The sequence below is a fragment of the Protomyctophum bolini genome (genome assembly GCF_963924005.1).
Source record: "Protomyctophum bolini genome assembly, chromosome: 5".
Taxonomy (NCBI): Eukaryota; Metazoa; Chordata; class Actinopteri; order Myctophiformes; family Myctophidae; genus Protomyctophum; species Protomyctophum bolini.
The window spans coordinates 8,587,265-8,604,300 of record NC_137866.1 but is presented as its reverse complement, the minus strand read 5'-3'; the positions used below and the strand labels follow the sequence as shown (position 1 = coordinate 8,604,300).

At 45.9% G+C, this 17,036-nt stretch overlaps 1 protein-coding gene across 1 annotated transcript; it reads right to left on the bottom strand.

Annotated features, from left to right (window-relative positions):
- Window positions 1–822: 822 nt before the first annotated feature.
- LOC308315557 (protein lifeguard 2-like) lies at window positions 823–16,748 on the bottom strand. Its single transcript, XM_080763595.1, has 12 exons — window positions 16,510–16,748; window positions 15,420–15,510; window positions 14,779–14,867; window positions 13,912–13,976; window positions 13,730–13,783; window positions 13,332–13,382; window positions 13,154–13,193; window positions 12,342–12,379; window positions 12,148–12,235; window positions 11,742–11,837; window positions 2,641–2,694; window positions 823–2,538 (listed from the first exon to the last, which is right to left on the bottom strand). The coding sequence occupies exons 1-12, from the start codon at window positions 16,522–16,524 to the stop codon at window positions 2,389–2,391; spliced, it is 831 nt and encodes a 276-aa protein (XP_080619721.1). The 5' UTR covers window positions 16,525–16,748; the 3' UTR covers window positions 823–2,388.
- Between the last annotated feature and the right edge of the window lie 288 nt (window positions 16,749–17,036).

Sequence of the window (17,036 nt, the reverse complement as noted above, 5' to 3'; positions counted from 1 at the left end):
AAAATAGCAGATCTACAAGCTCATGCTTGTGGGTCTGCTATTTTTGAAAAATCGTGAAAATGTGGCGCAAACCTTTGAATATAATATTCCAGGATGAAAGTTTTTAACTCAAATCTTCCCTGAAACAACTTCTTTTTAGATGGGGGTCGGCGGGCAATTACATATATTTTTGGGGGTCCTTGACATGAAAATGTTTGAGAATGACTGACATAGAAACATAGGGTTTTTCAGAAAACTGTCAGGATTTAGAAGACATTTATAGAATCGTCCTCAGGTCTAAATGGGACAATATAGGTTGAATATAGGTTGCTATATTCAACCTATATTGTCCAACAATCTTTGAACAAATGTTCAGTTGTTGCAGCAGTTGTGACTTTAGGCTGCATATACGTGTAAACATCCAAACCAGGTGGTACTACAAGTAGGCTACTGAAGAACACTCATAATAACAGAAGTGAAGAACAAAAGAAGAATCCGTCTACTAGCACCGGAAGATCTTAGACAGCGAAGGAAATAGATTCTTTGCTTTGTTTTCTTACACACACTCTCTTCTGTCTATTTTGTGTTAATGATGAGAGTGTTGTTATCACTCCATACAAGTTACAACCACCTTATTTACTCTGTCAGGTCCAGTAAGTCCACGATCACTGGATCTATCTATAGGAGAGAAATCAAAACGGTATCACTTGAGTATTTTAGAATGTATTGGTCTGGTGTGTCAGTACGACATTCCTCATTCCTAATGCATGAGTATTCCAAGTATTGGCAAAACATACAGTATTCAGTAGAAAAGGTAGACAGCGTCACATTCACCCTTTAATAAATTAATTTAGCACAAAGACTACAATGTAATGTTGGCTACATATACCATAATGCAATTTGAAGCATCCACATCATATATTGCACTCCAAGGCCACATCAGAGGGTACAAATTAATTTCAATTCCCAACTGCAATAATAATACTAAATACTACAGTACTAAATAAATAAATATCTTGCTGAAATGTAACATTCAGGGGCTTTCATAGAAAAATAAAATTTAAAATTTCATGAAATATATCCTTCCAGTCACTTTTCAAAATGTAGGCTTCAAGGCTTGTATAATAGCCCAATCAAAATATAATTTGTCGACACTTGCATGGCACTGCCAGTAGATTATCATGTTGTTTCACTAAAGCTTATTAAATCATATGATGAGTTATTCATATAGGTTTATGTCAGTTTACACAAACAACCAATTTAATTAAACCAGCTCAATTTTCATTCAAGTTTCAATATCAATAGCAAACACTGAACAAGTGAAATTAGCAGATACTGTAATGCAAGTTCTGTGACTTTCAAAGTTAAAATGTACACAAAAGAAACAGCACATATCACACAGAATTGTGTGTACAAGCTTACAAATCAAGGCATGGCTGATCCTTAGAATACCTCATATGACATACTGTACAGCATATTTTTTGGACTCTTATCCATAACCACAACATAACTTGAGGTTATCTATTCTAGCCCATCATGTTTAAAACAGCCAAGGAGGTCCTTGTAATGTGCATTATTGTGACAACATCAGTACAGAATGGAATTAAGCAACTACAGTAAGTGATTTCTGCATCCGTTTTAAGTTTATGATTTCTAGAGTGGCATTTGTGTGGCCATTCACTTCAATCAAAATCCCTATCCCATTGGCATAGTTAAGAGACAGTCATGCATTACATATTGCAAATCAGGGATAACAAGTACCTCTTAAATTGACATCTGTTAGACGATCTATGACACCTAGCTAGTCACAGATATAGTATAAACTGCATATACACCAGGTTTGGATGGAAAGTCGCCATGTGTTACATCTACTCTTAGTTATCCTACCTACACCTTATGGGAGCACAGCAATGTTTGTAGTGTTGATGACGCTAGATCACACAATGAGGCCTGGGTCCTTGTCATGCTAGAGAACGGTGATAAGTTGTGTACAGCTTCAGGGTAGAATGGCGAGTGCAATGTGCATATTTTGTTTTCTAGGGATACACAATACATACTGTACATGACCATGTTAAACTGTTATGTAATTTGAGTAGATGATTTTGAAGTTAGATTCAAATCATCATCTACTATTAGAAAAATAAGAAGTTACATATATATAGTTGAACAAATCATAATAATAATAATAATAATAATGCATTTATTGCATTTGTGCCTATTTTGCATTTGTTGTTTTTCTCATAGTGAACATTTGAACGAGAGAATGATTCTGTAACACAGGGCTGGGCGGGCATGACATTTGAAATTATAGTGTGTTGGTCACTTTTCATATTGGTGCATCCCTAGTCTATACAATATATAGACAATATAGACACTTCCCTTATATATATATAAGGGAAGTGGAAGGGATCAGTCTCTTTTTGTTCCAAAGATTTGGAGAAAGAAGGAGAAGATGTAGATGATATCTAGGTAGATATTGAGAGTGGCAAAGACATACTCTTCTGGACTCATGGCGTAGCGCTTGTTCCCCATCAGGAGCTGTGTGTCAAATGCCAAGAACTAAAACAGAAAATTAAACACAAATTAAAATATCTCGCTGTAGTTTCTGATTGCTTTCAATTTTCAGAATAGTAGCTCTCTGATGTGTACACTGTCACTTACCATGGTAAACAGTATGGCCCCCAAGGCGGCATAGACAGCATCCAACCAAGGTACCTGATGCACAGAAATGTAAAAAGTAAAAGTGATTATAATTTTTATTTGTAGTTGTTCTATGTATTCAAAGCTAGTATTATGATAACCTTCAAACCAGGCGAATGTGCCAGTGCAAAAAAAAAAGAAGCCTTCGGTCTTGCCCCGTTCGGTTGTGATTGGATTTCCCTGCCCTCGAAGTTGTGGGGCACCAATCAGTATATAAATCAGTATATAAATATTGGGCAGGTTTATCACCAGGGGCATCTTTTAATTTGCCCCTTGGAAATGCAAGTTCCACACAGATTCCAGATTCAGAATAACGTGTTCCTTCCACACGCTATGTCCGTCCGGGGCGAAACTCCCCCCTGTCAGGTGAAAAGACTCCTCCTCATGTATAGAAGGAGGCATGAGGTCAGTCCGCTGCCCCCCCCCCGGTTGGCAGAGGAAGTGTAGCGCCCAGGATTACATTAAAGGGGGAGTGTCAAAGCCCGAGATTAACATTGCTGATAAGGTACATCACGTGGTCTGAATGAAAACAGTTTCAAACGACACGTGACTATATCTCAGGCTCTGACGTGACCTAGCATCTAGCCGAGCTGAGTGGCTAGCGCAGTAAAGGCTAGTGGTTTTGAGGTAACCTTTTGCGTCATACTAGGTGAAAATATAATTAAAAAATTATTTTATTGCTTTTATTTATTCCTTACAATGACATTGAGTTGACGTGGAAGTTTTAGCGTAAACTGTTGCATAATCGCAATTTCGCACTCGGACTTCCAGAGAGCTGGGATGCAGCCCCGCTCACGACCGTTTGTCCCCTCTCACCGCCGGGGCACAGAGAGCTGGGATGCAGCCCCTCTCACCGCCGGGGCACAGAGCCTATTCTGTTCATGCAGGCTGCGCAGTGCCTCTCTGCCCCGCATTGAACTGGGCATGTGTGTACATACACACACACACACAACATTGTTTCTTCATGTGAAATGTTTGTTTATGCATAATGAATTCATGAGTGAAAAACATTGTATGGGTCAGACCCGAATAGTTCTGATGATCCTCATGGGGGCTATCCGCAGCCCCGCCTCCCCCCCCCCCAGCGGTGAAAAAAAAGAAGTTGATGTTTTCTCGCGTTTACGTGAAGCTAGCGGAAAGGCATTTACGTGGATTTCATGTGTCCCGACCTAGACCTAGAATGCCTGTGATCATTTAATTGTACTTCGTACTAGTCTATATATATGATATATAAATGCCGAGTGCACTTGCATGCCTATGCATGCATTCTAGAGGCAAGTCCCATAAGGAAACTGCCCCTGCAAGCGACACCTTTTTATTTATTTATTAGGATATTTCTATAGCATGCGCGATTGCGCTGCTCACTTGACAGCCTTCTCTAGGCTACTCGCAGTGCAACGCGTTGTGAGCTTGTAGATCGGCTCCCGTGGACTCGCGGTGCATGTTAAAAAACAAACTCACAATTATAATAAGAACATTATAGGCCTACACTTATCTGCATTCTGCACTGTACGAATCCAACGTTGTTTAGTGTTGTTTAGTGAGTCAGTTCTCTGACTGTCGGTGTGTGTGTGTGTGTGTGTGTGTGTGTGTGTGAGAGAGAGAGAGAGAGAGAGAGAGAGAGAGGGGGGGGGGTCTCGCCCCCCCCATATCGGTGTGTGTGAGAGAGAGATAGAGAGTGTGTGTGTGTGTGAGAGTGTGTGTGTGTGTGTATGGAGGGGTATAATATTTGATATACATAAAATGATCACCCATACAAGTTGATCATTATAGCCTAAATAACGCTATGTCAAGTTTCATCATACTTCTGGTGGCTATTTGGAGAGCTCCAAGTTGTGCACGGAGAGAGAGAGAGAGAGACCGCCCCCCCATATCGGTGTGTGTGTGTGAGAGAGAGAGAGAGAGAGAGAGAGAGAGTGTGTGTGTGTGTGTGTGTGTGTGTGTGTGAGAGAGAGAGAGAGAGAGAGAGAGAGGGGCGGACACAGGTTAGGCCGGCCGCTAGAGTAGTCACAGGCAGTGCAGTGGTAACGTTACGTGAAGCTCCAGGGCTCCGTGAGCCCTGTTCAGCATTTAGCCGGCTGAGGGCGTGTCAGCGGGGGGAGACAGATAGACAAGATAGGTACGATGGAGCCCGTCGCGCGGAATTGCGATTATGCAACAGTTTTCCCTAAAACTTGGACGTCAACTCGGTGTCATTCTGGCGAGTTTTTTGTAGGCAAAAAGTAATTTTTCCACCAAACTTTTACCCAGCTATGAGGCTGAAGGTGGCCTCAAAACCACTAGCATGAGTTGATAGCCACCAGGAACGCTAACTCGCAGAGCCCAGAGCCGCTCTGACATTTAGACCAGATACAAGATCAATTTTATTGGTCAAATTGAGCTGGCCCGTAAGTACGTCACAATCTAGATGCTAGCGTTAATAGCCTTAATAGCTTCCCGAGGGGCGTGTCATCCCCGCTTTAAATAATTGACACTGGGTGAAAAAAACGGGTTGCAAAAATCTAGGGGTTACGTATGTAACCAAAGTTATATAACAGCGAGCAAGGCTGCTCACTTATGGGAGTTTGCGCCCCCTAGCGTAAACACAGAAGCATTATATAAACTCACAGACAATTTTGGCTGGGACTTTGAGACGTGATGACGTTGAGAACCGCCCACCGGTGCGCTAGTATAAAAGCGCGTCAACGTCCCTTAGTCTCCATTCGATAACAATTGTTCTCTTCTCAAGCAACAAGAAGGGAATCCTAGTGAGCAGCCTTGCTCGCTGTTATATAACTTTGGTTACATACGTAACCCCTAGTTATATTAATCAGCTTAGCAAGGCTGCTCACTTATGGGAGACTTTATTAACTCCCTTATTGTCATCGCGAAGTCTGGACCCTTAGGGCCCGTACCATCTGTGAGCAAGGACCACAGTACGTCCCCAAAAGGACTACTGCCCCTCCTTGGGAAAGCCAACCAGGCTCAGGTCTGTCATAAGCGCCTAAGAGGAGCCGACAGAACAACCAGCTCAGCACCCTGGAGAAGACCAATGTCCCCCCAGGGAGCCGAGTCACTCCACTAACTGGAGGCCACGCTCAGGACCGCATGCGCCATCGGCGCTGCTGTCACATCCAGCCTATAGAAGGTGGCAAAAGTGGAAGACGATGCCCAACTTGCAGCGGAACAAACATCCTGAACAGAGACCCCCCTACAGAGGGCCCAGGATGACGCCATACCCCTCGTGGAATGCGCCTTCAACCCTATGGGAGGCACCATATTCCTACCAGAGTAAGCCCGCTCTATAGCCTCCACGATCCACTGGGAAAGCCTAATCTTCGAGATAGGCAGTCCCACAGTCTTGGGATCCCAGGAGACAAACAGCTGTGTAGTCTTCCTTGTCGCCTTAGTTTTGTCCAAATACAACCTCAATGCCCTCACCGGACAGAGGTTATGCCTCCTCCTCTCCTCCTCAGAGGCAAAGGGGGGCGGACAGAACGCCACCAGGTCCATCGGTACCGGGGTAGCCAGGCGGTTCTTAGGTAAAAACGCCGGATTGGTCTTCATGACCACCCTAGCATCCCCATTAAACCTCATGCATTCCGCACTCGTGGACAACGCATGGATATCACCGACCCTCTTAGCGGTCACCAAAGCTATTAACAACGCTGTTTTCAGCGACAATAGCTTCATACTCAACTCCTCCAAGGGCTCAAACGGTGGTCGGGACAGAGAGTCCAGAACCAAAGCAAGGTCCCATGAAGGAACCAAAGACCTAGTCACCGGAAGGAGACGACTAGCTCCCTTCATGAACTGGCGTACCAGCGGGAGCTGGCCCACCGTCTTGTCCTCAAAACCGATGTGGCAGGCAGAGATAGCAGCCAGATACACCTTGACAGTACTAAAGGCTCTGCCTTTATCCAAGAGGTCCTGGAGGAACGACAGAACGACCCTCACTGGCGCTTGAAAAGGCACCACTTGAGCTGGTGAACACCAGTCCTCAAACAATCGCCATCTCAAATCATAGGCGTCCCTGGTCGACTGCGCCCTCGCACACTGAATAGTGTTGATGACGCTCTGGGGAAGACCCTCCGCGCCAAGATTCAGCCTTTCACGGGCCAGGCCCAGAGGTCTAGATCTTCCGGCCGCGGGTGGAATATCTCGCCCCCCGCCTGAGTCAATAGGTCCCTGCATACTGGAAGCTGCCAGGGCCGATCGTACAGGAGAGGGACAATGTCTGACCTCCAAGAGCCCCATCCTGGGGCCACTAGGATCACCGACAGGCACTGCGTCCTCACCCTCTCCAGTGTGGGAAGGATGAGAGACAGCGGGGGAAAGGCGTAAAGAAGGCCCCGGGGCCAACGGTGCGCCAAGGCATCCAAGCCCAGCGGTGCCGTCCCTGCTATGGAGAAAAACAGAGGACACTTGCTGTTTTCTTCCGACGCAAACAGATCCACTCGTGGCTCGCCGAACCTCTCCCATATCTGCTTGGCCACTGTCTTGTGCAGCGACCAAGCCGCGTAGAGGTGCCGGCCCCTGTACAACAGATCCGCTCCCGTGTTCAGGAGTCCCGGAACATGGGAGGCCCTGACCGACAGAAGGTGCTCGTCGCACCATAACGTCAGTCTGTGTGCTAGCGCATGCAGTTTGGTGGACCTTAGTCCCCCCTGCTTGTTGATATAGCACATCATCGTCGTGTTGTCCGTCCTGACCAGGACATGGGAACCGCTGATGAAATGTTCGAAGTGCTGCAAAGCCAACATCACTGCCATCAGCTCCAGGTAATTTATGTGTAGTCGCAGAGACGACTCTGAGTCCGCATAAATTTGCCAATCGTCCACGTACATTGCTATCCGAACGCCCCGTTGACGTAGCGGAGCGACGGCTGCTTGCATACCTTTCACAAAAGTCCTCGGACTCAGTGACAGTCCGAACGGAAGGACCAGATATTCGTATATCTGTCCCCTGAAGCCAAACCGTAGGAATTTCCTGTGTGGCGGGTAGATGGGGATGTGGAAATACGCGTCTCTGAGATCGAGAGTAGTATACCAGTCCCCTCGACGCATCATACGCAGCAGAGCCTTGCTCGTGAGCATTTTGAAGCGAAACACCTTCAAATAGCCGTTCAGAGCCCGTAGGTCTAGAATGGGCCGCATGCCCCCCCCCTTCTTTTTCACGAGAAAGTAGCGGGAGTAAAACCCGGTGTTGCTCTGCTCCGCCGACACCACACGTATAGCCTTTTTCTCCAACAGAGATGTTACCTCGTCTTGGAGAATTTCGGCTGCCTGACCACTCGCTTGCGAGCAGAGAACGCTCCCACAGGTGGGAGGTCTTCTGGCAAACTGTAGTTTGTAACCTTTCGAAATGGTGTTCAACACCCAAGGATGAGCACCACAACGATTCCACTCCTGTAGACACAGCGCCAGAGGGGTCGAAGCCAGCTCCGAGCCGTTTTGTGGCGGAGCGGCGCAACGTACGGTCGGAACTCGGGTCTTGAGCCTCTGTTCTGCCGTACGGACCCTGGGCTCTGGTGCCGTGTCCGAGGTGGTTACACTTGCATTTCGGCCGACAGCCACAGGCCCCCTTGGAGGCCCGGGCCGTGGGCCCAACCCCTTGAGTTTCAAATGTCGACCCACGAGACCGGCTTTCAGTAGAGAACACTGCTTTATTAAAGAAAGTGGTGGTACAGAAAACCTTGGAGAGACATTTATTAACAAACAAGTCTTCTTCCTGTCTGCGTGGAGAGCGTCCTGCATGAGGCCCGTGGCCGCTATGTTGCGCTTTAGAGAAACTCGGGGACGGGTGGGGGAGACAGTGTCCGGTGTCCCCCCTTGGGGCGGGTCTGGTTATTTCGGCTCCCCGCCGGGTGGTCCACCCTTCCTGGCATTGCGGGGGCCGCCGGCCGGAGACGCCGAGGGGCGTCTAGGCCTGTCGCCCTTCCTGCGGGTGCGCGGTGGACGGGAGGACGAGGCCGCTGCTGGCGGAGCCCTCTGACCTGCAGGGAACTTGGGCCCCGAGAAGGTGCTCGTCCTGGACCTGGAACGATCGTCCCTTTCCTCGGGGCGGTCGTAGGACGGCCTGTAGGGCGGAGCCTGTTTGGGCCGTGCTCTGGACGCCGGGAGGCAGGCGCCGATGACCTCCGTGTCGGTCTTCGTTTGCCCGTCGCGGGAGCGCATCTCTTCGAGCATGGACGCGAAGAGCGTTGAGGTGGAGACCTTCTGCTTTAGCGGGTTGCGTCCCACCTTGGGGGACAGCTCCAGCCACCTGGCCCTCTCGAGGACCAGAAGCCTCGCCATGGTCCCGCCCACCATCTCAGTCTGGGCCTGAGTGAGACGGAGGAGCTCGAGGTGCAGGCGCCTCAACTCAGCCATGTGCTCGGGGGTAGGTGTGTCACCCGCCTCGAGCAGGACATGGGACGCTGACCCTTGCAGAAGGGTCGCAGCGTTCAGCGCTCTGGCCGCAGTCGAGGCGCACTTGTACGCTGCCTTATTCATCTTGGAATCGTCCTTGTCCGAAGGCAAGGAGAAGTCCGGGTCCTCGTGGAAGACGTTGGGATTAACGCCCATGAGCCATCCGGCGAAGGACTTGTCCATGGGAGGCATGGCCTCGAGGCCTGCTTCCCGTTGACCCGCGCAGTCCAGCAGCTTCATGCCTCCGGTCAGAGAGGCGGAGGCTGAGTAAGGCTGTTTCCAAGACATCATGAGGGATTTCAGAAACCCGTCATCGATGGGGATCTCAGCCTTGATCTGGGACTTCACTGGGTTGCCCTGAATCCTCTTGCGGAACTGCTCGCATAGGGTGTCCTTAGACACCGGAGGTTCGAGGCTGGCCGGCCAGACCAGTCCACAGCGGATTGTGGCCTTCTTGAAGAGGTCGACTATGTCTGTGTTATCATAGTGGAGCTCTGGTTCGGCCGGAGCAACTGGGGCCATCGGAGCTATAGCGGCGTCGGCCGGTGCAACAGTAGCAGTGCTTGGTGTCGCGATGGGGGCGGCGACGTCGGCCAACTGAACGGCCTTGACGACTGGAGGCGGGACCGCCATTTCGGTGTCGCTCTCGCCGTCGCTCTCCTCGTTATCCTCCTCCTCTCCAGAGGTGTAGGAGGATGCTGAGTCCTGAGATGAGGACTCGTCGGAGTCCATCTCAGCGTCGCGCTCTGGGAGAGCTTGTACCCGGCCCGCGTCGTCGTCTGCAAGGATGACGACGTCAGGGGCGTCGGAGAGCGGCGCCTCCATGTAGCGGTTAGGGTCAGCTGCCTCCCTAGAGGCTTCCTGACGCTGGGCCTCGTCCTCTTTCCCCTGTGCGTGGGCGTCCCGTTGGGTTCGGTACGCCCTGTGGGCGCGCTTCTGCCTGCTACGCTTCAGAAAGTCGGAAAAGGTGAAGCAATGCGGGCATCGCTCCGGGTTTTCCATCGCTTCCACAGCATGGCCATAGCCCAGGCAGTAGAGACACTCGTCATGCAAGTCGTCATGGGCGAGCAGGCCCTTGCAGGTCTTGCACGCCCTTTGCATGCACTGGCTGTGAGCGTCCGCCCGGGCGTGGCGGCGTTGGCGACGGGTCGTGGTCTCTGCCATCACACGAGGCTAGGAAGCACGTGGAAACGAAGAGCAGAGTTAAAAGCAGCCACGTAGGTGGAGGCTTCGTGGGCGAACACGTTACAGGCAAGGCTCGCTGGTTCATATAACCCTGGTTACAACAGTAACTGCGAGTTTAATCAACCAGTTTCACAAGGCTGCGCGAACACGTTACAGGCAGGGCTCGCTGGTTCATATAACGATGGTTACAACAGTAACCGCGAGTTTAATCAACCAGTTTCACAAGGCTGCGCGTTTCAGATCACCACGCTGCCGCGGGCTCGAAAGGCCGCGGGACGTTGTATGTGGAGGCCGAGTAAAGAGCTATTATTAGCTGTTAATGCAGGCCGTCAACACAAACGTGAGAGCTAAACAGAAATATTACTATATGCTGTTCAGAATACCGCGCCGCCACTAGAAGGGCCGCGGGGCGTTGTATGTGGAGGCCGAAAAAAGCGCTATTATTAGCTGCTAATGCAGGCCGTCAACACGAACGTGAGAGCTAAACAGAGATATTACTATATGCTGTTCAGAATACCACGCCGTCACGGGCTTCGGGGCCGCGGGACGTGCGTGTGCTGTGTCGGCTACACTAGCTGTTAAAGCAGGCCGTCGACACAGACGTGAAAGCTAAGCAGAAATATTACTATATTTTGTGCAGCTCCCCACGCTGTCACGGGCTTCGAGGCCGCGGTACGTGCGTGTGTTGTGTCGGCTATAGCAGGCTAATGGTAGCAGCCACCGATGCCGGCACACGTGTGGAAACTAGCAAAGGGTCGAGACCGTTTCTAGCCCGTCACACGTCCGGGACCTTAAGTCACCGAAGTTTGTGTGGAAGCAAAAACACGCTGTTGCTAGCCGTGTCAAAGACCGTCACACGGGTAAAGAAACTTAGCAGGGCTCGAGCCACCACACAAGTTACATTACCCACCAAGTTATTATTAACCTTGGTTTATGGAAAAAGGACTTACCGTTTTTCTTTACTTCTCGAAGCCTCTAGGAAAGCAGTTTCCGCGGTACCGAGAAGTTTTCTCGTCCTTGTGGAAATAACTCAGATGCTAAACCTTAGGGAGACTTCGCTTGCGCTGTGTTACACACATGAGAAGAAACAAATGAATGGAGACTAAGGGACGTTGACGCGCTTTTATACTAGCGCACCGGTGGGCGGTTCTCAACGTCATCACGTCTCAAAGTCCCAGCCAAAATTGTCTGTGAGTTTATATAATGCTTCTGTGTTTACGCTAGGGGGCGCAAACTCCCATAAGTGAGCAGCCTTGCTAAGCTGATTAATATAACGATCCTCAGCTGGGTTGCTTACATCAGGCAGCTTAACTATACGGTCAGCCTTATGCAGTCTGCCATGTTTTTAGCCTTCTGTAGTTTTAACTTGAACCAGACAAAAAAAAACCCGCCTAAGGGTTCAGCCTATCTATTGATAATATGATTCCATTAGTTTGAACATGACATGATTACACTACTTGTATTTTTGAATGGAAAGTTCTTGCTTACATAGTTAAAGGGAAGGACAAAGGCCAGCACCAGTCCAGAGATGAACAGGACCATGGAGAAGACAAAGAGAACGCCGTGGCATGATGTCACATCAATCTGGATAGGACACAAAGCATGTACCACCACTGAATAAATTACATCACAGAAAAGAAATGTATAGTACCAAAAACTATAATATTGTCGTAATTGATTACCAAAATGAATTGAATAATTAATAATTAGTAATAATTTACTAAAGTAAATTTGTCAAAGTGAGGAAAACGGTAGACTATAAATCATAAGAAAACAACATTTGTGTACCGTCTTTGTTTTTTGTATGATTGTGGAAAAAAGAAAAGATGTACTGATGACACGTTTGTCTAAATAAAAATATCTTAAAAAAAGAAACATAATTATTCATTCACACCTTAGTTTGGAAACTGAAGATAGTGACAGCCAAACAGACCAATGCCGTGATGCCCAGGCACATCGCCACTGACTTGGTGTTGTAGAAGCTGTTTACAAAGACAATTCAGAATGTTTTAGAATAGATGTTCTGGCTTCCTGGCGGGGAGAACAATAGCCAAAAACATAGGACAGTGAGCAGACCCACAAGTTTACCTGGACAACATTCCTGTCATGTAGGACAGGGACAGTGTCTGCAACAGGACAAGAGAATCAGGTGAAAATGCAGGTAATCCACTTATATCAACTCTCAACCCTCTTTACAATTAAAATTAAGGCAATTAGCAGACCCACTATAAAGGTATTCAAGTTAAATCTAAGCCTGCAGTGCAGACACACTGTTACATGTATTTTTTCCAGAATGGACAAAATTATTATATATATTTTTAATACAGACATATCATATCGGTAATATCGGTTATCGGCCATAACGGCAATTAATTATATCGGATATCGATATTGGCCAAAATGTCTCATCGGCACATCCCTAGTTGTGAGACATGGTGAGGGGTAAATTGAAATAGAATGCACCAAGTATAGAGGGCGTATATCCCTAAACTTCTTTGCCTATTTTTACTCTTTTAAAAATTGTTCAACTAGCCGATCTACTGTACATCGACACAGTGTGAGCTTGTAGATTTGAACTATTCAATATATTTTTTCAAAATAGTTCAGGAATAAGGGGAAAGGCACTGGTGAAATAGTGGTTAAACTTAAGTGATATTGATAAATTCATTGTATTCTGTGGCACTCCTGGACTTGCGTCACGTCACCCGCTTTGAGAAACCTTGGTGTAGACTGTAGACTGTAGAGGCTCCCTACTAGATCTACTAAAGTTTAGTTTCACACCTTTAGTAACTAAACTATACGATATGATACGATGCAATACGATACTAACAAATGGCCATTTGTCTTTATTGATACAAATATTTATTTATAGGGGGAAATGTGCTGGATGTGGCACTTACAAAAATGGCAAGCAGAATCAGATTCCATGGAAACACTCTCCTGTAGGAATTAAGAATGATGAGTCAATGAGAATGATCAGACATTGAGTTTGTCATATTTTAAGTGACCATGGTCTGAAGATGTTACCTGCAGGTTAACCACCAGAAAATGGTTCAAGAGGTTAACCTTACAACTTACCTAGGAGCAGAGCAGCAAGAGATGGTCAGGTACGTGACAAAGAACACAGCACTGTGTTAAACAAAAGAATGAACATTAGATATGACACTGACCAACACTGTATAGATACATTTTCTGTATACATTTATCCATCAAATAATTATTATAATAATTAGCATAATTATGTTGGTTTTATAACGATATATATTAGATTTTTTTTAAATACTTACAGTACATAATAAACAATAAATAATAATTTGATACATTTACTGTTATTTAGACATTTTGACAAAAATGTTGACATGTGTGCGTGCGTGTGCATGCATGCGTGTGTGTGTGTGTGTGTGTGTGTGTGTGTGTGTGTGTGTGTGTGTGTGTGTGTGTGTGTGTGTGTGTGTGTGTGTGTGTGCGTGTCTTACTAAGAAGCCCAATACCACCCAGGATTGGCCTGAATGTACTCCCTGACAGGTTCACTAAAAACAAAAGAGGCAGGTATAAATGCACAACCCAGGGATGTTTGTTACACCAAAACAGAAAGAAAAATGAATAAGATGATGGAATATTATTATTATTAAAACATGCAACATCTTACAACACTCACCAAAATGTGAAGAGAGCCACAATAGCAAATGTGACAAATAGCTGGATCATCAAAATGGCATAAACCTGGAGGAAGACAACTAACGGTGAAAAAAAGGGTTGTACACACAGCTTGTCATGGAGCTTCTTACTGCAGATATTTTGCTCTTATGTCATCTTCAGGGGTGGAGTATCATCAAAGAGGGTTTCCATGGATAATAGCTACTTAGTAATAGTTAGTTTAACGCATTAGTGTGGTTGCAGTAGGCAGTAATTGCTCAACTTTATTCTGGATAAAACTTTTCATTCCGTAAAAACTTTTTGTGACGTCATGTGGTCTGGTCTCTGCATCTTGTTGTGATTCCGCACTAGAATAACATTTTGTTGAATTTAAAGGACGATGTCACCCATTTTCAACCCATCTCCACATAATTAAAACTAAAATTGTCTCATAGCCGTCATAGGAGGGCTGTGGAGACTTCAGAAACCTGTAGTGTTAGGCAGGTTTTGCTTTTTTTAATTTATTTTTTATTAACGCGAGAACAATGGCTTATTATCACATTGGGGAGAAAATATATATTTATTTTACTATAAAAAATGCAAGGGAGTGGGCAAGACAAATGTGAATGTGAATTGTTATTAGAAAGCTGAAATCTGAATAAGAATGATATGATATGATTGAAATTACACTTTTTTGAGATGCCTAACTTCTAATAAAAATATTAAAGGGAAAACATGGTACCATATTATAATGAGTGAGGACCCAAATGGCCAGCGTGTGAATAGTCAATGGATGTTCATTGACAATCTAAAACCTGACAGAGACATGGGTGTTATTATTTCCATGTTGAAACCTGAAATGCTTAATTTACAAACAGTGATTTGTTACCTTGCGGATGAAGATCCTCCTGATGTTTGTGTCGTCCCAGTTGTACTCAGTGAGCATCTCAGCATCACTGTAGCAGGGACTGCTGCCGCCTATGGAGAGAATTAACAGTATTCTAAAGTAAACAATGCACTTCATAGTACGCCCTTTTGAGGTTTTACTTTATGTTTCCCCTAAAGCCCTAACCACACCAGAGGGTCGCCATGCAACTACTTGCAACCATTATTCCCAATGGCAGTTGCAAGGAGTTGCATTGGTGTGTTTTTGTTAAATGGTGCATTTTTATATAGCTCCTTTATCCAAGGCACTTTACATAGATTGTGCGTTACTTTCACCCATTCACACACACACATTCACACACCGATGGAGGCGGAAACCATGCAAGGCTCCAACCTGCACATCAGGAGCAATCAGGGGTTCAGTGTCTTGCTCAAGGACACTTCGACACTAACTCTGGGAGCCCGGGTTCAAACTGGCAACCTTGCGGTTACCATCCGGCCACTCTAGTTGCAAGGAGTTGCAGCTGGTGTGGTTTGGGCCTTAGCCAACATGTACTATACATACATGACATGCATTTCAGAGTAAGTTAAGTGTATTGAGATTCTAATAAAATCATATAACATCACAATAAGGTAGATTCATACCAGCAATGGCTTCCTCATAGCTGGGAGGAGCAGGGGCCGCAGCAGTGGCCTCACCTGAGGAGCCATCTGTGCTCTTGTTTGCAAGTGAAAGCTGATAACAAAAAATATATATTAAAATATTAATTTAGTCTGTAAACAGCAATACATATTTCTAGTGATAGTCAATCAGCCTTCATCTGACTCAATTTACATTGCAGCACAGCATCATTGATATTTTGATAGCCTAGCCAGTGTAGCCACACATGAATATTTATATTTCAATGAATATTTCAATGTACCAGTCAGACTTTTAAATATCCTAGTCACTCAACCTCAGAGGCAGGAAAGAAATATGCCTAAAAATAGATTGCAGATGTTTGGTAACAGAATGTTGCTAGAGATTAAGTTTGACGTCATATAAGATTAGCTAAAATGAAGCAGCGAAGCTGGCTCCAGCTGCTTGAAGATGAGAACAGAACATAGGGCAACTTCTTCATGTGAGCTTGGCTGATGAAATAACTGCTCCCAATAACTCCTTGGACTGTACCAGATGAAGGGAAAGAATCTGGTCGTCATGGTGATTAGACATGGCAAAAACAGTGCCTGTGACGCATTTCAGTCATATATGAAATCCAGTTAAACTGGATTGAAACGGGAAAACTAAACAAAAATCTCACAACACAAAGGCTTATCAAAACCTTGAAAGGTACCACATCCTCAGAGAAAAGAATGCTATTAATAAACTGGATGGCAATCCACCATATGATAGCGATCAATTTTGTCTGGGATCGAAGGCCACAGATATTTTAATTTTAATATGCTGCATCATAAAAATGCCAGAAAATATTGTCATTTGACATTTATCCGAAGCTTTTGTCACAAAATCTAGAGGTATTCACAAGTTAAAGCCATTGCATCACCACAAAGTGCCACAGTGAGGGGCATGATGGATGTAGCTTAAAATACACATTATCATCCAATGTTTATTACATAACATTCTGGCCCAGATGCATACCCAACGATGACGGTCATCCCGTGGGTATTTAGGATTGTTATAGCTGTCAAAGGAAAGATGGGTTGAAGATGAGTTATGATTGAAACAAGTACCAACCTTGCCCTGCGTCATGATGATGTCTGTCTCTCAGCTGCGGACGACTGATGTGTTTGTACGATGAAGCGAATCAATGCCTCCTCCTCGTCTTCCTGCCTCGATCTGTGCTTCAGTTCCTCAAGTCTAATAAAACAGTTGAGAGGAAAAATAGAAATGACGATGGTCCTTTCTCTTCTCAGATTACGCTCCTCTTTGACCAAACAGTGGTGTAATCCAACAGCAACGCAGTTCTGACTCCAGCACACACCCCTCCCTCACCCATGGAGCAAAATTCTAGCAGCATCCAGGTGAAGCTGCGACACAGAGAGAAGCTTGGGCTGTACCACTCCGTCTGGAAAAGAAGGGGGAGGACAGTTGCAGGCAATGTGCCGTACATATAAATATATAAAGCGGAGCCAGAAAAGACAAGACAAAGACCAAAACAGAAATTCTTTGCAGCAAACATTAGAGGCTATTGTGTGGGATAAAACGTTCAAGAGACATCACTGTTATAATTATTAATGATAATAAATTAATAATGTATGTAA